We start from the raw sequence: 25,629 nt of genomic DNA, 5'->3' as shown, positions 1-25,629 counted from the left end.
TTTATTCTTCTGATCCATGAACAGGGAATGTTTTTCCATTTCTTGGTGTCTTCTTCAATCTCTTTCATAAGTTTTCTATAGTTTTCATCATATAGGTCTTTTACATCCTTGGTTAGGTTTACTCCTAGATATTTGATGGTTTTTCATGCAATCGTGAATGGGATCAGTTTCTTGATTTCTCTTTCGGCTGCTTCATTATTGGTGTATAGGAATGCAACTGATTTCTGTACATTGATTTTTGTACCTACAACTTTACTGAATTTGTTTATCAGTTCTAGAAGGCTTCTGGTGGAGTTTGCTGAGTTTTCCATGTAGAGTATCATGTCATCTGCAAAAAGTGAAACTTTGACTTCTTTGCCAATTCTGATGCCTTTTATTTCCTTTTGTTGTCTGATTGTTGATGCTAGGACTTCCAGCACTATGTTAAACAACAGTGGTGAGAGTGGACACCCTTGTCGTGTTCCTGATCTCAGGGGGAAAGCTCTCAGTTTTTTCCCCATTGAGGATGATATTGGCTGTGGGCTTTTCATAAACTGCTTTTATAATGTTTAGGTAAGTTCCTTCTGTTCCGACTCTTTCAAAGGTTTTTATTAAGAAAGGGTGCTGTATTTTGTCAAATGCTTTTTCTACGTCTATTGACAGGATCATATGGTTTTTATCCTTTCTTTTGTTAATGTGATGGATCACATTGATGGATTTGCGAATATTGAACCAGCCCTGTAACCCAGGAATGAATCCCACTTGATCATGATGGGTAATACTTTTTATATGCTGTTGAATTCGATTTGCTAGTATCGTGTTGGGTATTTTTGCATCTGTATTCATTAAGGATATTGGCCTGTAGTTCTCTTTTTTGGCTGGGTCTCTATCTGGGTTGGGCATCAAGGTGATGCTGGCTTCATAGAATGAGTTTGGAAGTTTTCCTTCTATTTCTATTTTTTGGACTAGTTTGAGAAGAATGGGTATGAGCTCTGCTTTAAATGTCTGGTAGAATTCCCCTGGGAAGCCATCTGGCCCTGGGCTCTTATTTGTTTGGAAATTTTTGATAATGGAATTGATTTCTTCACTGGTTATAGGTCTATTCATGCTTTCTCTCTCTTTCCGTTTGAATTTTGGCAGTGCATGTGCATTTAGGAATTTGTCCATTTCTTCTGTGTTGTCCAGTTTGTTGGCATATAATTTTTCATAGTAATCTCTGATGATTGTTTGTATTTCTAAGGGATTGGTTGTAATAGATCCTTTTTCATTCATGATTTTGTCTATCTGGGTGCTCTCTCTTTTCTTTCTGAGGAGCCTGGCTAGAGGTTTATCGATTTTGTTTATTTTTTCAAAGAACCAAGTCTTGGTTTCATTGATCTGCTCGACTGTTCTTTTGGATTCTATATTGTTTATTTCTGCCCTGATCTTTATTATTTCTTTTCTTCTGCTGGGTTTAGGGTGCTCTTGCTGCTTCTCTTTGAGTTCAGGTAGATGCTCTGTTAAATTTTGAATTTGCATTTTTTTCTAGTTTGTTGAGATTGGCCTGGATTGCAATATACTTTTCTCTTAGGATTGCCTTTGTTGCATCCCAGAGATTTTAGATTGTTGTATTTTTGTTTTCATTGGTTTCCATATATTTTAAATTTCTTTTCTAATTGCCTGATTAACCCAATCATCCTTTAGTAGGGTGGTTTTTAACCTCCACATTTTTGGAGGTTTTTCAGACTTTTTCCTGTGGTTCATTTCAAGTTTCATAGCATTGTGATCTGAAAGTGTGCATGGTATGATCTCTATTCATTTATACTTATGGATGGCTGCTTTATGCCCCAGTATGTGATCTATCTTGGAGAATGTGCCATGTGCACTAGAAAAGAAGGTGAATTTCCTATCTTCAGGATGCAGAGTTCTAAATATATCTATCAGTTCCATCTGTTCCACTGTGTCGTTCAGGTCCATTGCTTCTTTAGTGATTTTCTGTCTGGTTGATATATCCATTGCTGTCAGTGGTGTATTAAAGTCCCTGCAATTGGCACATTTTTGTCAATAGGATTGTTTTATGTATTTGGGCACTCCTAATTTGGCGCGTAGATATTTATAATTGTTAGCTCTTCCTGATGGAGAGACCCTGTAATTATTATATAATGTCCTTCTTCATCTCTTGTTACTGCCTTTACTTTAAAGTCCAGTTTGTATGATATAAGTATGGCTACTCCAGCTTTCTTTTGGCTTCGAGTCACTTGAAAAATATTTCTCCCTCCCTTTACTTTCAACCTGAAGGTGTCTTCCGGTCAAAAATGAGTCTTTTGTAGACAGCAAATAGATGGGTTTTGTTTTTTTATCCATTTTGCTACCCTGTGTCATTTGGTTGGAGCATTCAGTCCATTTACATTCAGTGTTATTATTGAAAAATGTGGGTTTAGAGTCACTGTGTTCTCCCTAGAATTCGTGTTTATAGTGGTGTCTCTGGCACCTTGTATTCTTTGCAACATTTCCCTCTTAGAGTCCCTCTTAGGATTTCTTGTAGGGCTGGTTTGGTGGTCATGAATGCTCTCAATTTTTGTTTATTTGGGAACACTTTTATCTCTCCTTCTATTTTGAAGGACAGGCTTGCTGGATAAAGGATTCTTGGCTGCATGTTTTTTCTGCTCATCACATTGAAGATTTCCTGCCATTCCTTCCTGGCCTGCCAAGTTTTATTAGATAGGTCTGTAACCACTCTTGATAGGTTTCCCTTTGTATGTGATGGCCCTTTTCTCTCTAGCTGCTTTCAGAATTCTCTCTTTCTCTTTATATTTGCCTGTTTCACTCTGATATGTCGTGCCAAAGGCCGATTCAAATTACATCTTAAGGGGATTCTTTGTGCCTCTTAAATTTGAATGTCTATTTCTTTTCCCAGATTTTGGAAATTCTCAGTTATAATTTGGTCTAGTATCCCTTCAGGATCTTTCTCTCTGTGTTCCTCTTTCAGAATTCCTATGATACGGATGTTACATTTGGTTGTATCACTCAGGTCTCGAATTCTCCTTTCCTGCTCCTGGATTAATTTCTCTCTCTTTTTTGCAGCTTCCTCTTTTTCTATAACTATATCTTCTAATTCACCTATTCTTGTCTCTGCCTCGTCTATCTTTGAGGTGGCTGCTTCCATTTTGTTATTCACCTCACCTATAGCCTTTTTTAATTAATCACACCTATTTTCAAGGTGCCTAGTCATTGTCTCAGTTTATTCTTTGATGCTTTTCTCAACCCCAGCGACTAATTTTATGACATGTTTTTTAAATTCTTGATTCGGTATGTTGTCTAAATCTGCCTTTACCAGTTCTGTGGCTGTGACTTCTTCCTGGAGGTTCTTCAGGGGAGAGTTCCTTCGCTTTGTCATTTTTGCTAGTTTTCTGTCTCTTTTCTTTTTTGAAAGCTTGTTGTGCACTGTGCCTCTGTTAATATTTCTCTGATAATGGAGGCCTATTGACTGTCCAGGGCCTGTCGTTTCAGGAAATATTCTTTTAATGGTGTCTCTCAGTTTCTCTTGTTGTGCCTTTGAATATTTTATTTCCCTGCTCAGCAGTATTTGGGACTCGCTGTCATGCACACTTTGGCTTGTTTCTTGATGTAGCCCTAAGAAGGAAAACAGACAGACAAACACAGAGAGAATAGAAGCACACCACCGCACAGACAAATCAACAAACACACACAATAAAACGGGGAAAGAAAAGAAAGAAAATGGAGAGGAAAGAGACTAAAAGAAGAGAAGAAGAAAAAAAGAATGAAAAAGAATAAAGGGGGTCAGAGACAACAAAGGACAGTGGACAGTCTAAACGTGTATTACCAGTTGAGGGGAAGGGTAAGGATGAGATTTAGGAGAGTATATCTGGATTGCAAGAAGGTAAAAAAAATAAAAAGCGAGAAGTCAGAAAGGAAAATGAGTTAAAATTTAAACAAATTTAAGTAAAAAAGAAAAAAGGTAATAAGAATAAATATAAGTACAAAAAAAGAAGAAAAAAAGGAAAAAAATGTAGAAGAAAAGGAAGAGGAAAAAAATTGTTTATAAAAAAAAGCAGTGGCTTCCCCTCGTAAATAGGCGTGGTTTGGTGTGGTAGGTCTTGGAGGCTGCTCTCAGAGGCTCCTCCTTGGTATCTGCAGAGAGTAGAATGGCGGCATGCCAAGGTCCGCTGGAAGTACGCATTATAGGCTGCTCTAATGAGTCCGATCTCCTTGTGCCATGGTTGAGCTGAGTTGTATTTTCCAGGCCTGCCTTGGTTCAAAGTTCCAGTCCATGCACTTTTATGCTACCACGGATGAGATGTATTTGCTTTGGTGGCTGGGCTCTTAATGGTAGGAATCAGTTTGTCTTGGCTCAGGCAGGGATTTAGGCTGCCCCTCCCTGAGGCAAGGTGTGCTGCCTGAGGTGAGATGTGCAGCAGGAGGTGAAGAGTGCACCATCACAGACAAAACTGTGGATTCCCAACCCCCTTCTGGGATCTCTATAGCTTGGGGGAGGAATGAGTTTCTCTTGGCTTCCGGCAGCTGTTGCCGGATGCCCCGTGCTGCCGGAAATGAGCTGGTAGCTCTTGCAGCCTGACCATGCACCCAGGCCTCCATGACTGCCAACTCCCTGCTGGGATCACGCAGGTGTGGGGGCTAATTTTCCCTGTTGGCTCCCGGGATTCTGGATTCTCGTGGCCATTGCTGGGGTCAAGATGCGCTGTGGAAATGAGGTGCGTGTTCCTACTCCCAAAACTAAGGTTGAATGAGCGCCCATGACGCCGTCACTGCTGTGGCCGCTGATTCCCCTTCGAGATGGCGCAGGGCTGGGAGCTGTTCTTTCTCTTGCGCCACCTGGGTTTGGGATTGGGGTACCCAGCAGTTATCTGTGGAGTGAGTTCCTCTCTCTAAGTGCGGTTAAGCATTTTTACCTCTTCCCCAGAGACAGTACTATGAGCGTGTTCAGTCTCTCTGGCTCGTCCCTTTGTCTTTCGGGCTCCTTGGGCTTGCCCCGCATTGGGCTGGGGTTCCCACCTCCCCTGCCCGCCTTGGGCTGGCCTGTTTTCCAATCTCCCCAGTTTGCACTCACTCACTCAGGTATCTTTGAGGTTCTCGTCTTTTTGGAGCCCGTATTTTTTCCTTCGCTGTTGCAGACGAGAGCAATTTCCTTCTCAGTTCAATAGATGGAGCTGAGGAAGTTTATAGAGCTCTCTTTTTCTCCGCCATCTTGGCTACTCCCTCTTCCTTTCTTTATTCTTGATATGGTGTTTTGTTTTCTTTCTTTTTTGTTTGCTTTGCTTGTTGGATGGATTAGGAAAGAGATACTTCTAGAAGGAGCATCTTGTTAAACTATGCATAAAAGAATGTGTAGTCATTTCATAGATGATATGATTTGGTTATGCTGGGACATTTATTCCAGTTGGAATCAGGGCCTCTGAACTTTGAGTCCCCATTCCCTTGTGTGGAAAGGATATTCATAGGTCAGATATTCATTGGGAATTTCCCAGTTGATTGGAAATTCTGGATGTTTACTTTTATAGTTGAATAAGATCAGCATTTCTTAGTGGGAAAACTATTGCCATGTTGCCATAGTCACTGTGACAAACAAAAATGGCCCCATACTTTTCAGACTGTCTCTGGCATGGTATTGTCCTGAATTGAGAATTACTGAATTAGATCAGGAACTTTCTTACTATTGCTTTTTACTGCCTAACAGAATTTTAATTCTTAGATGTAGAAAGGTTAAGACATGTTTATTGTTTTTCAGGACTACATGCTTATTCATCTTTAATTCTCATTTATTCTGATTTATTATATAATAACATGTCAATAATCAACTTAAAACATTCTGTTCTCAAGCCAGTAATTTTCAGAGTGCTTTATAGAGCTGCTAATTGTTCTACAAAAGTACCTTCAGCCACAAAGTCGATGGTATTGCGATATAAGATGTAGGCATGGTTCCCCAGCAGCCACACTTTTCCTTTTACTTATTTATAAACTGTGCTTTCAGACAAGAACTCTCTCTGACCTAAGTTATATCATCTTCTTTGTCCAGAACAGGAACAGTAGATTAAAAAAATGAAGCATGGGTTATGACAAAAGTTTCCGCAAGCTTTTGACATATGATTTCTAGACCACCAGCTAGCACACAGAGTATTAATTGTTCAGGAGAAAGTTAAATTAATAGGTCATTTGAACTAAAACCAATACATTTGAAGAGAATTGTTGTTTCTGTTATACATTGGTCAGTCAGTCCTTCTAAACCTATTTATTCATATTTGTTTCCATTGTAAACTTAACAGTTTTATTAATGTATTAATTAAATAAGGTTTCCGTTGTGAACTTTATTAAAACTATGGTGTCTGTTGGAAGTATTCCAAGTCATTTAGACTAAAATGTACATTATAGTATCTTGATTTTTTGTGGGGTATACTTTTGTTGCATATTTTGAATAAGTGCAACAAAAAATTACCATCTATTTTTTCCTCTAAAAAAGACATGGTATCTATTTCCTAAATTCAAAACAGTTATGTGGAGATTTCTACGTTGTGATTTAAGGAATTCATGCTGGTGCTTAGATTCTGGAGGGATTCCTAATATGTGATGTTTTGGGGGTTTTGTTAAGTAAATGTGATAAAAATATATCCTATTTAGACAGTGGAATACTTGGTGTCAGTTTGTTCTAGATCAAAAAGCAGGGAAAGCAACTAAGGATTTACTGACTTTGTAAGAGTGGATAGACCAATAAAATGAAGTAAGCTCTCAAAGGTAATTTTTTTCTGGCAGTATTAATTTCTAGAGATATTTGCAGGTCATATAGCTTATGATTAACCTAGTGATTCTCTCTCTCTTTTTCTCATACACACATACACATGAAGATTAGTCCATTAGTAGTACCCTGCTTTATTTTTGGGTTATTGATTATTTTTTTAATTATTGGGAAATATGGAGAAAACATCTTACATAAATGACCTAGAATTCTTTGCTGTATCTCTGTATTTTATTAATTTCCTAATAAAGATTGGAAGAATACGCTTGAAGAGGTTCAGCTGAGTGTGTTAGATACTCAAATAAGACTAATGAGAATTCAGACAGATAGCTCAGCATACAAATGGTAAACTTGGATTTAGTTATTAAAAAAGGTGGTCTTTAAGTCAGGTCTTAGATCCGCCAGGACCAGTGCAGTACCAGGGAGAGCTCCAGCTTACGCCTTTTGTTCTGATCGTAATGATTTGGGTGTATTTTTCCTGTGTACTGTAATTGATTGAACAGGCACAATTCCCTTAAGGATAATAGATGTTTCTTCATCAACTGGCCAATTTTCACTGTCTTAGGTCACAAAACAAAGTACAGTTATTCGGTAATGAAATTGACTTAAACATGTGGTAGAACTGATTCTGAACAGGAATTTCATAATATTCTTCATACATAGGTATTATTTTGATCTTGAATAATTTAGTATGATTATATATACCCTCTCTTCTCTTAGTTTCCAGGAGACTTTTCACCACACGTTCCAATCTTTTTCCCATTTTAGCCTGAAACTTACTTTCTTGGAATATTCTACTTTGATTCTTTTTTCTTGGAATTTTTATATTCCGTTGTGTTTTAAAACCTGGAAGAGTTCTTAGATTATTTAAGAAATAGGAGTAAATATTATCTTTTCTAATGATTTAGAAATCCAGATATTTATAAAGGGTGTATTTCAGTTTACATATATATTGTATTACATCTTATGCCTCATTTATATACCAGTATCAAAGTTCCATCTAGAACCTTTGCCCTTTAAAGGAAAATATCTCCCCATTGTATAGTTCAAGTCTATTCTCATGATAGCTTTCTAACTACCACATTTCACTGCAGCCTCTAGATGACCCATTTAATTTGTAATAAACTCTTCTGATATCCTCAACCTTATCTTAGAGTACTTTGCCCTGTTTTCTTCTTCCTTGGTCTTTCTTTTCTTTCCTTCTACTCCTTTACTCCACTCCTCTATTTCATACTTTCCAATTCATTTCTTCTTTCCTTTTCCCTTCTTCTCATACTCATACTGATAGAACCTTTCTGGAGGGGAATATAAAATAAAAAATATTCTAATATTTTATTTTAACATCTCAAACATTGTCACTTTGTTAAGTACTTTTACAACACCATTTTTAGGGACTGCACAGAATTCTCATGCATAAACTTAATGTGCCAGTTACCTATCAGATAGATTGTTTTTCATCCTTATAAATGGTAACGGGCAGCTTTGAATATATCTTTGAATGCATTTTTAAATTATATGTTTAGTTATTTCCTTAAGGTAATTTGCTGGAGGAAAGATTTCTGAGATCAAGTGATATCTCATGTGTTTAATGCTCATATGTTTAATGAATATTGCTAAATTCCCCTCCAGAAAGGTTGTATCAGTGTATATTTCTATTCTGTGTGTGTTTCTGCGTACCCAAACCTTTGCCAAAATGGGGTCTTATGGTTTTTAAACTCCTTACACATTTCAATTTGCACTTCTTATATCAAATACTCCTTTTTAAAATATCATTTGCTCATTAAAAATAATTATAATATTGGTACTATTCATAATGACTTGAACTTTAAGATCTAAGTGTGTGTGTGTGTGTGTGTGTGCGCGTGTGCGTGTATGTATATACATATGAGAAATATTTTTCCAGGTTATTGGAATGTTGAAAATATTAAATGTTTGATTTTATATAATAAGCTTATTAGATATATTTTTGTGGGAACTGAAGAAAAAAGCCTATCTGGGTTTTCTTGTTTGTTTAGTCATTTTTTTGAGAGCCAAAAAGCAAGCAGGGAGGGGCAGAGAGAAACACACACACACACACACACACACACACACACACACACACACACACACACATACACACACACACACACACACACAGAATCCAAAGCAGACTTCAGGATCTGAGCTGTTAGCACAGAGCCTTATGCCGGGCTTGAACTCAGGAGTGGTGAGCTGAGCTGAAGTCGGAGGCTTAATCCACTGAGCCACCCCCGCGCCCCAGAAGAGCCAAGCTGTTTTTTTAAAATATGAAGAATACAAAAAATTTTAAACATGTATAACTCAGAGGATATTATATACATGAAACTTTGTTGAGGAAGCTACTGGGCTATGAGCTCTATCTAACTAAGAGTTGACCAGGAAAGCATTTTTGGAAGAATCCATGAATATTTAAAATAGATTATATTTGGAGATCTAATAGTAAAACACAGGTGACAACAAAGGTGAAAGAATAGTATGTAAATCTAACATATTCTTGCCAAGTAGAAACAATGAAACTTTAAAGGAAGAGGTAAACAGAAAAGTAGAAAAAGCTTATTGTTGTAAAAGCAGTAGTTGGAAGTGAGAAAATTGAAAGTTGACCTATACTAGGTGATAAAATATTAAGAAAATGAGATTAAGCCATTGTAAATGTGTAAGTACAAAGGTAACCAATGGAACAAAAATCTAGGCCTTCCTAAATGCCCAAAGCAATTTAAAAACAAGAACAGTCTTTATTTATTGCTTTAACCGTAACCCACAAATTTAGTTTTCATACTGAAAATACATTCATAGATAGTGAATAAAAATGGATAAATAATAACAAATGTTAAAAATTAATAAAATTAAGAATGTGGAAGGATAAACCTAAAACTGAATATAAACAGAAGCAAGTGAACCTGTGTTTCAAGTGATATTGATCTAAAGTCAAAAGGAACTACAACAATTATTTTGAATTCTAGATTTGTTTACTATAAGATTGAGGAAATGTGCAATTTTACTGGGAGAACATTAGCCAAGATTTCCCATTATCAGAGAAGAAAGTTAAACATATGAAGGCAAACAACTGTGGTGTTGAATTGACAGTAGAGGTATAAGTATGATCTCATTCTTTGATACAGAAATGGATTTATATATGCATGCATGCATGTTCATTTTAATAAATACATTAAAAGGGACTGGAAGAAAAAGACCAACCACTATAAGCATTGAGCACATGGATAGAGGTTTCTAATTACTATTCCTCATTAAAAAGGAGTGTTTCTCGGAGAAAAGAGTGATGCTTATGTAGAAGCAGGGAAAATATAAGGAAAGCCTAATAGTCTTATGCTTATAAAGTAAGAAACTACTCAAAAAAATGGCACACGTCAAAAGATAGAGGAGTTAGCTTCAAAGGGCTCCCACTGGCCAAATCTGGAACACTTTGAGCAGGAGAATAAATAATGGTAGGGATATAATGTTTATGAAATAATCCATGATATTATAAATAAATGAATAAATGGAAGAGGATGGAAAGAGCTCACTTAGAGTAGAATAAATGCCAACTAATAAATGTGGAAGGAATAATGGAGTTAAGAAGCACTATTACAGTGCTACTATAATTCATTCAAGAATCCTCAATGGATGCTAAAACTAGTGGCTGAAAGTTGATAAGGAATAGGTTATTTACATAGCTTCTGAATGTTCTCCTGTAAGTTACATATTAATTTCCAAAAGGGAAAAGAGTAACTTCCTAGTGATTTAACCTGCTAATTCCAAGCTTACAAGGTAAATAAACTTAACAACACCATCAATGGGACATGATATATCTCCTGATAATATGTACTATGATATGCAAAAGTGCATGCTCTTTATCTAATTTAATTAGAAAGAAACATCAGACAAACCTAAATTGAGGGACTTTCTACAAAGTAACTGACGTGTACTCTTGAGAAATGTCAAACTTGTTAAAAACAAGGAGCAATAACTTAATTTTAAATGGTTCAGGAAAAACACTGGAGGGTTAGGAGTGGTATGGGCACGTGCATGTGTGAGGATAGGGAGAGAAGAGTAGATTGAGAAAATGAGAACACAATAAAGCAAAAAGCGACATCTAAATAATTTGTATATGTAGATTGAGAACATAAGAATTCTTTGTAGTATCTGTAACTTAATAGGAATTATATTAATATAAGGGTTAATATGAAAGGTTCACATCAACTGAGTTTGGTGGATGTTTTCTTAATAGTTTTGAAAAATTCTTTTTCCTACTGCACTGTAGATATGAAAGTTTAAATTTATGATACATATACAATATTTTCAATAACAAGTTCATATCATGAAAGGAAAATTGTTTTAAAAACATCCTTTTTAAAAAATTTAAATAGTTTATTACCAAGTTGATTTCCATATAACACCCAGTGCTCTTCCCCACAAGTGCCCCCCTCCATGACCATCAACCCCCTTCCCCTTTCCCCCCTTCCTCCTCAGTCCTCAGTTTGTTCTCAGCATTCAAAAGTCTCTCATGATTTGCCTCATTCCCTCTCCCCAACTCTTTTCCCCTCTTTCCCCTTCCCACGGTTCCCTATTAGGTTTCTCCTGCTAGACCTATAAGTGAAAACATATGTTATCTTTCCTTCTCTGCCTGACTTATTTCACTTAGCATGACTCCCTCCAGGTCCATCCATTTTGCTACAAATGGCCATTTTTCATTCTTTCTCATTGCCATGTAGTACTCCATTGTGTATATAGACCACATCTTCTTGATCCACTCATCAGGGGATGGACATTTAGGCTCTTTCCATGATTTGGCTATTGTTGAAAGTGCCACTATGAACATTGGGGTACATGTGCCCCTATGCATCAGCACTTCTGTATCCCTTGGATAGATCCCCAGCGTGCTTTTCTGGGTCATAGGGGAGTTCCATTGATAGTTTTTTGAGGAGCCTCCACACTGTTTTCCAGAGCGGTTGTAAGAAAATGCTCTCTCCATAGCATGAGTTTCTGTTTTTAATTATTCTCTATTCACTATAAAATTTTACTTTTACTTTAAAGGGTTGATTAGATGTCTTTTTGTTTTGCTTTTTAAATTATCGGTTAGATAACTGCTCATCACCTAATACTATCATGAGAAAAGTCTGCAAATTTGAGATTTTAAAAAGTAAAGTGTGTAACTTTCAAGATTGGCAACACTTTTAAGTATTCTTCACTTAGGTATCCATTTTAACCTCTCTGGTACAAAATATTTATTCTTAGTTTCTTTGCATCCCATTATGAAAGATGTGTGAAGTTTTTTGTTTTTTTTTTTTTTGTATTTCAAAGACCTGTTTTTATACAGTTGACCCTATTGACATCATCCTGAAGTATTTTTGGCACTTCTGACTTCAGGTTCTTTGCTGCATTATCCTGCTTGTAAACTATGCAGTACATGATTTTTACATGTCTTATAATCTTCCCTTTTTTCCTTTCTTTTGCCTGCTTTCTCTTTCATCTTCCTCAGTTTCCTCCCCCTACTTCTACTTCCCTTTCCCAGTTAAAGCAGCTGCTTCTTCATTGTGGCTTTAAGTAGAATTAACATGTTTTCCTGAAAAATTTTTTTTTCTAAAGTCATTTGCTTTTGAGAATATACCCTCTCTGGTACAGCTTTCCTTTAATGACTCACCCAAAAGTAGTTCTTCATGAATTTCATCTTTGGAAGAGAGTCTAGTAAATACTTATAAACTCTGATATGTTAGAAACATCTGTACTTGAATTCAGCTGTATAGAAAACCTCCCACACAGTATAATTTGCTCTAATCCTTGTTTTTTCAATTCCTCCTAATGTATTTTTTTTTTACCATTTCCCAACAGTATTTGTTTTGTTGCCATATTTTCCATGTATTAATTTAGCCATCTTTGTCATGAGAAAATAAAGATGTTTCCCCAGTGATACGGATTTTGGCCATTGAAAGATGCTTATAAATATTTATCAATACATATGCTTGAAATAATATTTATTTTTAAATTTTAAATAGTTTTGATTAGGTTTCAATGACTTGAAAAATATTACTGAGAAAAATGTAGAGGTTTATCTTCAAATTCAGGATACTTAGTTTTAAATATCTTGGAAATCATCAACATAACTGTAAAATTAATGTAGGGCAAGGTTCATCATTAATGGGAGGGCATGAAAATCCACAGTTAGGGTATTTTTAAAAATATAATTCTAGAATCTTTTGGCCTACTTTTATATTGGATCGCATTGCCGTTGTTTTTACTTCATAGTATTGTTGACAATGAGCTCGTGTTAGAAGTGTCAGTTTTTCCTTTTCTTGTTTTATTTTGCTTGCATTATTCAAACTGTGTCTTCTTTGAAGAAATCTATTTAGTCTTATTTTTTTTGGGAGAGATAGTTTTACTAAAATTAGATAATATTGCCTTTAAATCCCCTTAACCTAGACTTCCATTGACATTATTAGTATATATAATTAAGGTCGCACTGGTTAAAGGCTAATGAATGAATGAAGATTCCACTCTTAGGCCCTCCACATTGTCTCATATCAAATAAGTAACATATGTACTGCCTGACAATGGAATGAGGGAGGAAGGAGGCAGTGTGGGTCCCTAGATGAAATATCTTTCCCTGGTAGACTATTTTGTGTGTGTGCCCCATTTCGAAGGGTACTCTTCTGTAGAGGCAAGTACCTGGATCAAATTGACATAATATTTTGAGGAAGCCTGTATTGATAAAGGAGATAGAGTGGAAATTCTTTGCTGTGAATGGCACAATACAAGGACCATATAAGAGATCCAAAATAGCAGTATTCTAGAATTCTTCATTAATTAATATTTTTTCAATGAAGCATGGATGTTTCATTTTATTAAATAACCTTTGGTATCCTTTGTTTAGATAATACCATGTTTTTCTTTATAAGTGAGTTTAATACTATAAAATTTGTAATACTGAACCATTATTGGATTTCTGCAATAAAATCTTGAGTGTGTGTTTCATATAGATTAATAGATTATTTTTTCCAGTAATTGTGTGTGTGTATGGTCCTTTTTAACTGCAGTTTTTATAAAGTTTGTCAAATTTTACTAGATTACAGTTGTCAGGGAGCTTCTAATCTTTTTCTATAACTGGAAACATATAGCAATGGAAATACATATTTTATATGAAAGTTTGAAATAACACTACCTTTTTTCTAATGTTTAAAAATATTTTTTAAATTGTGAAATATGAACACAAAAAAGCTTAATATATGCAGTTTTATCTACACCAAAACAAGAAAAACAAAAAAACTCTACTAATACCTTTGAAGTTACTTGTGTTTGTTTCTTGATTGTATTTCTTTCTTAAGGGATAAGCCCTCACTTCTTTTCTATGTGATAATTGTTATATGGCTTTTTTTTGTGGCTCTAGCACCCCTTTGTCTGTTGCTAAAAACTAAAACTTTTTTTGCTTATTTATATAAGGGGACGTATATGATCTTTGGAAATGATTTTTTTAACTTAATTTGTTGATGGCCATTTGAATCAATCCATATTAGCTTACTAATTTTCACTGCCATGTAACACTTCATTGCATGAATGTGCCATAGTGTTTTTATATACACTATCATTAATGAATATCTGAGTTGCTTTTTTGTTTTAAGTTTATTTATTTGTTTTGAGAGAGAAAGAGAGCACAGTGAGGGTGGGGCAGAAAGAGAGGGAGAGAGAGAATCCCAAGCAGACTCTGGGCCTTGAGTGCAAAGCCTGATCCAGGCTCGAATTCACAAACTGTGAGATCATGAACCTGAATTGAAACCAGGAGTTGGACCTCTAACCACTCGAGCCACCCAGGCACCCCAGTAATTAGTCTGATTTTAATTATGCTGTAAAACACTTGGAAAAAAATGAGAAATACAGCTAAGAACAGATTTTCCTTAATTTTAACTACGAAAATCCGTTTTGTTCACTTATTCTGTATAAACTTACCCTGTATAAACTGTATTATGTACAGTTTTCTATCACTGCTTCTTTCTCTTTTAACGTTCTTAAACTTCATGTCAGGCATATTTTTTCAAGTCATTTTAATAGTTTTACATTTTTTAGGTTTTATTTTTGTAATTACCAATGGCATTTGTATTCCCTTTTATAATATAATAGGATTAATACTAATATCTTAAACTATTTCTGTGTAGGTTATCATTCATCTCTGTTGCTTTTTAACCATTTCTTTATTTTGATTCCTCTATCCATTAGAGTATAGTTAACTCTTGGAAACACAATTTGAGTGGCACAGTTCCACTCTAAGTGGATCTTTTGTACAGCACAGTATTATATATGTATTTTCTTTTCCTTATGATTTTCTTTTCTCTAGCTTTATGTGATTGTAGAAATAGAGTATATAACATATACAGAATGTATGTCAATCTACTGTTTTTGTGACAGGGGAGGCCTCAAATGCCTCTGTTGTTCAAGGGTCAATTGTACTTATTTGTGCGCTTTTTTTTTTTTCCCTGGAGAGCTGTATTGCTTTATTCTGAGTCTTTACAAAATGAAAATGAATTTCTGTTTTCTTAGTTGAGCAGCATGATTGGGTAGGGATTTCTTGTGAAATAACTTTTTTCTTCAAAACCCTAATATTTGCTTATTTATCTTCTACAATTAATTTTGGAGAGAAGTCAAAGTCTAGTTGACTGTTTTATGTAAACTTTTGGGGAATGGCAGTGATTCTGAATTCTTCTAGGAATCTTTATCTTTGAAGCTTAAGTCTTTTATCAGGATATATCTGATTGTTTTTCCTTTTTCATTAATTTTTGCCTGGTGACCCATGTACCCTGACATCCCAGCTCCTGGGAGCTTTTATATAAAATGTGTATATATTACACATTTTAGCTAAAGCAATTCTTTTATTATGACAGTGATTATCACTTCTGTTCCATTTATTCTAGTCTTCCCTGAAGGACCACCAGGTATTTTGTTTATTTGGGTTTTTTTGATCTATGTTTGATCTCTTGTTTATCATAAACACTTCATTTTTACCCATGAGTTTTGTTAGGTCTTTTCTTTTCCATGTGAAACAGTTTCTTAGGCTTGCCTTCTACATTACTCAGGTTATCTTCTACATTGTCATATCTACTCTTTCATGCCCCCCTTTTGGGAGAATAATCCTAGGCAAAGAAATTTCATTACCTTTATGGTTTCCAAAGCTACCATACTTGATTTTGTGCCCTGTGTGTTTATAGAGCACATCAGTAGAGATCTGAAACCTGATGATACTTGTTGACAGTCTCTCCATGCTGGTGCTTTTCACAGGTGCCCCAGACTCCTGGGGTCTTTGGGTTCATTTTGACAACCTGAGAGGTGAAGTTTATGAAGGACTTTGCCTCCCTGAACAACCACTGAGTTCAACCCACCTTTCTACGAGTTCTTTCTAAATAATTGACACTTCTGTATCCTATTGTCGGACACACCCTCACTTTCTATTCATCCCTTAGTGGCTAATGGAAATCTAAATCGTGCTTGCCTTTTTATGTTTTCTGGCCTAGGATCTTGTCTACTTTCTACTAGATCACATTACTATCTCAAATGTTTTGCAAGTTAGTCTTGTGGTTCCTTGAAGTTGCTTTTAATGGACCAAAAATTTTTAAAGTTACTAACTTACAAATTATGCTGTATTCCTTTATTTTTATTCTTTAAGGGAAGCAATGACTGTGGATCCTTGAACTGTCATCTTTAACTAAAAATATTTCAAAAAGTTCTTACATAGAAGTGTTCCTAATCATATACATTTGATTTTTTTTCTTCATCCAAGAATAATCAAGACTTTTCTTGATTGTTGTTAATTTTAATTTCCAAGAATTCTGCCAAAATATATACAAATGAAATTATATGATATCTGGGAATTGCTTTAAAATAATCTGAAAGAGAATTGTGAGTATAATTGTGTATAGGTTTGGAATTTTACATCATGAAAGTAATTTTTAATTTTCCAAGAGGTTAATTTCTTTCTTAGAAAAAACTTTCTTTGAATTGCATTGTGATTAGAGAATGTGCCCTATATAATATTTAATCTTAAATTTACTATGGTTTTCTGTGTGAATTGATACATATGATCAGTTTTATAATTTCCATGGAGTTTTAAAAAGAAAATTATTGTATATCTAATAAATCAATCTTAGTTCTGATTATACTCAAATCTTGTACAACATAATTTATTTTTTTGGCGTACTTAATCTGTCACATACTGCAAGAAGTTAAAGTTTCCCACATTCATAATAATACTGTCCATATTATTTCATGCACCTTTTTGTTTTTTGGGTGTTTTTTTTGTTTTGTTTTGTTTTGTTTTTTAGAGTGGGAGCAGGAGGGAGGGGCAGGGGATGGGGAGAGAGAAAGAGAGATAATTTTAACCAGGCTTCCTGCTTAGCATGGAGCCCATTGCAGGGCTTAATCCCACAACCCTGCATCTCGACCTGACATGAAATCAAGAGTTGGACACTCATCTGAGCCACTCAGGCCCCCCTATTTGATGCTATATTAAATGGACTCTTAACCCACCCACTGCATTGAATTTGGATTGGTCACACTTATTAAGGTTTTTAATTAACAGTGCCACTTAAGACAATTTCTATATTACATGACAACTTTTTATATTTGCCTTCCTCTAAGTCTGTAACCTGTGATGTAGAATCTACCGTAAAATGAATTAATGCCAAGTTGAAGAAAAAGAAGATAAAACTCATCCCAGTTAAATCTTTTCCTATTTGGAGTCTAATATTTTACCAGTCTTGAGTTAAATATGTAGTGTATGGGCACCTGGGTGGCTCAGTCACTTAAATGTCCCACTCTTGATTTCTGCTCAGGGCATGAACTCATGGTTCAGGAGTTCAAGCCATGCATAGGGCTCTGCATTGACAGCATGGAGCCTGCATTCTCTCTCCCTTTCTACCTCTCTTTCTGTTTCCTCTCTCTGTCTCTGTCCCTCCCCAGCTCATGTGCTCCCTTGCTTGCTCGCTCTCTCTTTCTCTCAAAATAAATAAATAAACTTAAACAAAATATGTAGCATGCTAGGTAGATTATTACCATAAAAACTTAGTAAATAGTGGCTTGATTAATATATTAACTATTAAAAGTGATGTCATTGAGTTTGAGAAGAAAGAGGGTGAAATGTACAGTCTAGCATTTATAGTTTAATGAGTGGACACAAAATATCTGTTAGTGTATAAGCTCAAGGTCATGATAGAGAATTAAATTAGAAAACTTAGACTTTGAAATATAACTTTGTATTTTAGCAGGTTTGTCTTCTCTGTTGTTACTTTTTAGTTTTTAGAAGTATGTAACTCTTTGAAAAGCCAAAAAAAAAAAAGACTTTGTGCTTGTTTATTGTGAGAGACAAGAGATCAAAACTGGGTGCCAAAACCTTGGTTGAACTCAGAGAAGCTGAGTTTTAGTTGGAAATATTTAATCATAACAGTGAGAGAACAAGTACTGGCCCTCAAGCCAGAAAAATAAAAATTTCAAAAATTGTAATAGCTTACCTGAACCACAGATTTTTGGAGATTGAAATTATATAAAGAATCTGTTTGGAGGAATAGGAGTAGAATGTGTTAAGATATAATGTGTCATATTTTTACCATTAAAATTTTTGAATTATAAAAGATTTTATGTATAGAATATACCATTTATTATGAGTGCTTTTGTTGTCAGGCACTTCATCTTGCTTGCACCACATTTTGGGTATTTGGGAGGGAAAAATCATTTATGGTCCTTCTTTACTGGTAAAATTGTTTTCTCTTTCAGCTGTAATAAAAAGAAAAAACCACCCAAATTTCAGATCTGCTGTGCCCAATTATGACTGACAGATTTATAAAGAGGATCTTAAACATATTGATGGAAGATTTTGATTTTAAAATTCTGTCTGTTGGGTGCCTGGATGGCTCAGTTGGTTGAGCATCCAACCCTAGCTTTCAGCTCAGGTCATGATCTCACAGTTCATGGGATTGAGCCCTATGGGATCTCAAGGTCACTTGTGGGATCAAGCTCCGTGCTAAGCCTGCCTGGGATTCTTTCTCTCCATCTCTCTCCTCCTTTCCTCTGCTTATGTTCATTCTCTCTCTCTCTAAAAATAAACTTTAAAACATTTCTACATCTTCATTGTTATTTTGATTACATTTAAATAAAAATTATTTAATAAAGATTATTTTAATGGTTTGTGTTTAACCATTCCACAATGAGTTCAGTCAATTCCCAAAGACTATCCTCTCTAAAATAACTTTATCAATACTATTACCTGAGTGATGTAGATATTTTCTCATTTGCAGAAAATATGTCACATAATTTTTGAGCAGCTGTTTGTGTCTAAATTTATGTGTACTCTTCTTTTTATGATATCTGCATTAGAAATTCAAAAAGAATAGGCTTGATTTATTTACCTATTTAAGTCCGTTGTGGGTCTATCCTGGAAAACCTGCTTCTTTTTAATCATCCTTTTGTTTTATGTTTTTAGACTGTCAGGCTATCTGGCGGGGGACATCCCCAGAGTCAGGGTGAAATGTATGCAGCTGCATACTCTCCTCAATGCCCATGGGTTGTATCCGCACACACGTCTCTGCTTTGGTAGGCTGTATCTCCAGCAGAAAAGTGTTGGATCCACTAGTTACCAGACTGCCAACTAGGAAAGAGTTCCTTGCTCAAATTGAGCTTATATGGGGAATTTAGAAGGAAAGGGAAGGTACATTTTAATTCCTTTCGAGGCTCAAAGATGTGAATTACTGTGCTTTGTAAAACTGAGGGGAAAGTAAGGAATGGTAATGATTTCTATGTCATTAGTTTTTATATTTGTAAAAGTATAGTTTCCATTTATCTCACCTTGAAAGTTAAGTTTTGGTACTCAATATAATACTTCTGAGATCATTCTGTATCTTCATTAACAACCCCCTTCCTCATCTCAGCTGTCTGTAACTAAAAAGCAAAGGGTGGGTAGCTATAGGACTTTGAAAATATTTACTAATAGACTTATTAGTATCTGCTTGTATCAGGAATGGTAAAAGGGGTGGCCCATAAAGTAATCACATGTAGAATTTTTCTATGGTAACTTTTAAGTCATTGTATTAATCAGTTCAACTTGAAGTACAGTAACAAGTTTGTTAGCTGCAGTGTTGTATTTCACAGGGGTTTGACCACTTGTTTCCCCATTTAAAAACTTTACCTGGGAATCTTATTATAAACTGGTAGGTGATGATAGATTGAGAATTTTGGAAATTTAATTGTAATTAATATCAAGAGGATTAATCATACCCAGTAATGATAATACAATAGGGGATACAGGATCTATCTTATAAATTAGTTCAAATATATTAGGCCATCACTTTTAGATGGAAATTTATTTAGAATGAGCATACCATTTCCAATGCCAGTCCAGAGGAAGTTTTTCAAACAGGTGCACAGATTAAGCTTATTCCTGCTGCATGATTTGTAATAGCAAAAACAAAACAAAACAAAACAAAAAAACAAAACCCTGAAAGTAGCTACATGTATCACTGGAGATCTAATTAAATTATGATATATGAAGAGGACCAACTATTATACAGCTGTTAAGAAAAAAAACTGAAGTGATACTAATGTATTGACATACTTAGATCTCTAAAATATATTGTTAAATAAAATTATGCACAGAAAATATACTCCAGTATACACAAAAACCTGGTGAGTGAGATTGGGGGAGACCAAGGTTAGAGAAACTTCATTTTCTCTTGGCTTTTAAATCACCATGGATAATTTTTTTAAATTGGTAAATCATATGTTCTCCCATTCATGTATGTGTGTTTGTCCTTTGATATTACCTACTTTTGTATTTTTATTTGAGTAGTGGAGTGGTCTTTTCTGAAAACAAACAAACAAACAAACAAAACAAAACACTTTTACACTTTTTTTAAAAATCCAAGCCACTAGACCACCAGGGGGAAAGTATAAAAACACCTTAGAACATTGCATTGGGTTTGTCTGTAGTATCACAGTTAAAGTGATTATTTCACTAATATAAGAGGCATGTAGTATCTTTTATTTATTTATTTATTTATGTTCAGACCCTCTAGGGAAGGAAAACAGATCATGTGGTAGGTGGGAGTTAAAAAAATAAGATGTAAACCTGTTTGTAAAATTCTGCTGTGCTGTTTTTCTATTTCAGTTACCTAGAAAAGTATGAGAAAGTTCATCATTTTGGGGAGGATGATGATGAGGTACCACCAGGCAATCCAAAGCCACAGCTTCCTATTGGTGCAATTCCATCTTCCTACAATTACCAGCAACACAGTGTGTCAGGTAAATATCATTGGAAATTGTCCAGTTTTGAATTGGGAAAATAGACATCGTCTAATGAATTAATCCTTTACTTTGCATATACACCTTACAAAGATCAGTATCTAATTGGTATAAGGGCCCTTTCTGTAATAAGCTGTATAAGATATTTAGTTGCAGGAATTTTCAGAATTAGAAACACTCATACTTTCAAGTGAAGTTTTTTCCTTAATTCTTTTGACTAATGGCCATTTTAATCTGAAGAGTCACCAAAATGAGAAGAACATCCAGTAGGATTAGGGAAGCCAAGAATACTCAGCGTCTACTAGATTTTCTACAATTACTATAATTTCTAGTCTCAGAATTCCTCAGAAATATTTCTAATGGTATGAGTATTTTTTCCACGGTACCAAGGTTAAGATTTTTTTTTCCCATTCAAGTCATTATAATGGTTATAGAGGAATCTGCAGCTAAAAAGAGCAGGACTCAAATTGGAAATAATCAGGTTGAGAGTCTAAGAAAGGGGTTATTGAGTCAAAGTAGATGGGGGTTCTAGTATTTGTGCTTTGGGTGCTGGGACTGTGATGACTAGAAAGAGAACTCTGAAGAGAGAAGCATCTCTTTTCTTCAGTCACTGACATTTGGCCTAAAAAAGAGGAGGTATGTTTTTTTCAAGGGTATGTTATTAATAAAATATACAGTGTTTTAGATATTTATTATTCTTCATTAGTGCTACTCCCAGTCTCTTCTAGATAATCATTAGATTTGAGCTCTCTTATTGTGTATCACTAATTTTATTTTCCATTACCTATTTTCTAAGATTCTTTCATGTTGAATTTAACTCCACATTTCTTCCATATTCAGTAATAACTGAAGAAACAATCTCCTAGAATCTGATCTTTATTAGAAGAGGCTTCATCATCTGATGCTTTTGTAGCAGGGTTTGGTGGTGATGAGTACAAACCAGACCTCACTTTATTTTTATTAAGTAGTTAATTACCTCAAGAACCAAGGTTAAAGGAGAACATTTTAAGTCACCATATAGAAAATCTTGCAAATACTTTAAGCTGATAAAATGGGGTGACTTGTTAGGTAATATATTCTCTAGTCCTAAAAAGGGCTAATGACATTATTGAATTCAATAATATTATAGAGGGTATTCCTACATTGAATGAGACATTATATTAATGACTTTTAAGAACATTTCAGCTTTCTATAACTCTGTGTGGTTCCTGTATTAACAGCAATAGTAGAACTGTCCGTTTGTGTAGCTCAAAATTGTTTGTTTGGTGTCTGCTATTACAGCTACCCAAATTGACCCATTTCTACTTTTGTTCTTGTTTAAAATGAATTTTTTTCTGGATCTGGTTTTTCTTTTTATTTTCTCGTCTCTTAAACTAATGACCAAGAAAAAAGATGTGAAATATTTCTGGTATTTCAGAAGCCTAGTGAAAGCCATTGATAGACTTATACAAGTTAAGGGAATGACAGAATTGATTAACTTGTAGAATACTTCCTTTCTAATATGCTGTCATATATGTGTTGTCTCTTTTAAAAGTAGAATCTGAGCAGTTATGTAAGCTGAAACATATTTGACAAAATCAGGACGAGGGACTCAGGAAAGGAAATTAAGAATTGCTAGGGAACACCTGACTACGACATACCTAATTCAGATTGAAAAGAGGTAGTATTACAGGGCAGCATTTATTAATTTGAAGGTATTTTTTATTTTTTTTAGGAGTAGGCATAGCAACTTTATTATGACAGTGTTCTGAAAATTAACATGATTATCAGTATACAAATAAATTCTTTTAAGATTCTTTTCAAGTGTCATTAAGGTAAATAGAGTAAGCTTCATAGCTGTCAATTTGTGTGTGTATCTGTGTGTTTTAAATAAACACCAAATTAAAGTTACCTACTGGTAGATTAAGAATCTTAAGGAAATTTTAGTTAGAACCTGTAGATTTGTGTCTACGTGTTTGATCATACAGCCTTACTTTCTTTTTAGGTTTGGACAAATGTACTTGGATCAATATATTTTTCTAGAGACACTTATTGTTGCTATTAAGAAAAGCTGTTTAAAACAATATTTTTTTATGTTTTTTATTATTAATTATTTTTGAGAGACCGCGAGAAACAGTGTTAGCAGGGGAGGGTCAGAGAGAGAGGAAGACACAGAATCTGAAGACAGGCCCCGGGCTCTGAGCTAGCCATCAGCACAGAGCCTGATGCAGGGCTCGAACTCATGAACCATGAGATCATGACCTGAGCCGAAGCCGGTTGCTTAACCAACTGAGTCACCCAGGCGCCCCTAAAATAGTATTTTGAAACAAGTAAATTTCAATTGATAGTAGCTCTAGGACATTTGATGTGCAATGCAGTTTTACTTCTTCTTGTTATAGTATCGAACATGGCTAGAACATGGGACCACATTTTCCTTTGAAGATATTGACTCTGGCTTTAAATGGCAAAAAATATTGAGCAGATTTTGCCTTAAATTTTAGGATTAGTAATTACTAGCATCAATAAATGATGGTTTTATTTATTTGCATAGTTGTTCATACCTTTCCTTGCCATAAATACCTCATCTTTTGCTTTCCTTCATTCTCTCTGTCATTGTTAATATTGATATGGATGCAGTCAGTCAGTTCTACAGAATTATAGGGCAGATTATTAAGGAGTTTTTGTTCATCTTCTCTTACATTTTAAAATTAAAAGGTTAATTTTTAAATTAAAATAAAAATTAAAAATTTACATGCAACGTCTTTCACAGAAAAGTTGTGGAAGGCAAAACTGACATGACAACTCATTGAAACTGTAGAATTTTAGAGCTAGCCAGGATATTCGTGATCATTAATATAGTTCAATCTGTTTGGTCAAGCACTCTGTCCATTTTCATTTTTAGTGCTTAAATTTGGAAAAATTTCATACAGGAAGTTTTTTTTTTAGTCTTATCAGTTTTACTTAAGTAAAGATTTTCCTTTACTTGCTCCATATTTTAACAGACATTTAGACTACAAAAATCACTGCTAGTAATTTAAAGAATGTATTATATAATTCCTATAATTCTCCCTTTCCTTTAAACTGAAAACAAGAGAAGTGCTTGCCTCAGATTAAGTTTGTCAGCAGTGATCTCTTTGTGTAAACTTTGAGTCGAGAATGTTGAAAATAAATTTCTAATCCTATATCAATTATAAAATTATAGCTGTTCAAATCATATTTCCTTGGAGAAGGGAAGGGAAGAGAACATCTTGAAATCTTAGAAGCATTTTCTCCTAGATTATGTTAGAAATCTTTACGTAGCCTGGTATAACTAAAGGACTTTCTTAATACCATTTTTATTTACTTTACTTTATTTTATTTTATTTTATTTTATTTTATTTTATTTTATTTGGCGAGGTCTTTGAGAAAGTCACTCAGGTAAAGATGAACAGAATTGAGCGTCTGATGGCATCTGTCATTGTCCAGTAGCAAGCGCCAACAATTCTGAGGTCATATTGAAAGCACAGCCTTGTTTAGACTGTGACAGATGTTGAATGTCAGTTCCCAATTCTATTCAGGAGATTTGCCTGAAAGTTTCATGGAAACTAAAAACTGTTGCTGAGACTTGGCACTCATCATCAATTCCCGCATACAGTAGAAATAGCAAAATCGGTTTCCGTATTCACAGAAGTTTTGTTACCTTTTCTCTAGATTTTATGTTTATCTTATGTTGTTATTAGAAATTTCATGTATCAAGATTGTGAAAATGAACAATAATTATTCTGTTTTAAATATTGTAAAGAAGCTGTCCTAGTAGTCTGTAACTCTATTGTGGCACTTCTTTACCATTATATTACTGGAGAAGTTCCTAGAATTATTTTAGATTTAAAGAAGTATCTCCTCAGCTGTCTACAGTGGGAAATAAAGAAATTTATTACCTATATGATTTTCTTCTGTGGCATGTTGTGACAATAGATTTCTACTTCATTCAGTTTAGCAAGGTTGAAAAAAATTCTTTTAAAAATTCATGTGTTTCTGAAATGTCTCATCTAAAAGTTTTCTCTTATTTTCTTCACTCTTCCCATTAAACTAATTAATATCTTTATGTGAAAAATGTGCTTGGAGCATATGTCTGAGGACATAGCTTCCAAGGCCATAACTGTATGTTATGATTATATGTTACTATAATCCCATCTTCCCTGCCTTCAAAGTTTTGAAGATGTTTTGAATTAATTGTCCTACAGAAAAATCTTAGTTATCTTGGATTAGACAGAGATTTCTTAGGATACAGAATCATGAACCATAAAGGTAAAAGGTTATAAATCCGGCTTCTTCAAAATTTAAACTTATACTCTTCAATGACACTGTTAAGAAACTGAAAAGATAAGCCACTGTTTGGGAAAAAAATACAAAACAAATACTTGATAAATAACTCATATTCAGGTTATCTAAAACTGACGATATTAAAATGCTGGCAGGGACACAGAGCAACAGGACTCTGTGTATTGCTGGTGAAAATGCAAGATGTCATAAGCTACTTTGGAAACAGCTTCACAGTTTCTTACCAAGTTAAACATACCCTTATATATGGTCCAGTAATTCAAGAGAAATGAAAAAATATTTCTGTACAAAATCCTTTACGTGAATGTTTATAGCAACTG

The 25,629-nt window shown here is 34.6% G+C and overlaps 1 protein-coding gene across 2 annotated transcripts in view; it reads left to right on the top strand.

The window, feature by feature from the left end:
* ARID2 (AT-rich interaction domain 2) overlaps positions 1–25,629 on the top strand; it is a 166,560-nt gene that overhangs the window by 66,649 nt on the left and 74,282 nt on the right. For both annotated transcript variants that reach the window (XM_029953569.1, XM_029953568.1), the window contains exon 3: positions 20,877–21,010. In XM_029953569.1, coding sequence (XP_029809429.1) covers positions 20,877–21,010 — 134 coding nt within the window. The remainder of the gene's footprint in view (positions 1–20,876; positions 21,011–25,629) is intronic.

Source organism: Suricata suricatta, chromosome 10 (assembly GCF_006229205.1).
Source record: "Suricata suricatta isolate VVHF042 chromosome 10, meerkat_22Aug2017_6uvM2_HiC, whole genome shotgun sequence".
In the NCBI taxonomy this organism is placed as follows: domain Eukaryota; kingdom Metazoa; phylum Chordata; class Mammalia; order Carnivora; family Herpestidae; genus Suricata; species Suricata suricatta.
This window is presented reverse-complemented; position numbering and strand designations above follow the sequence as displayed.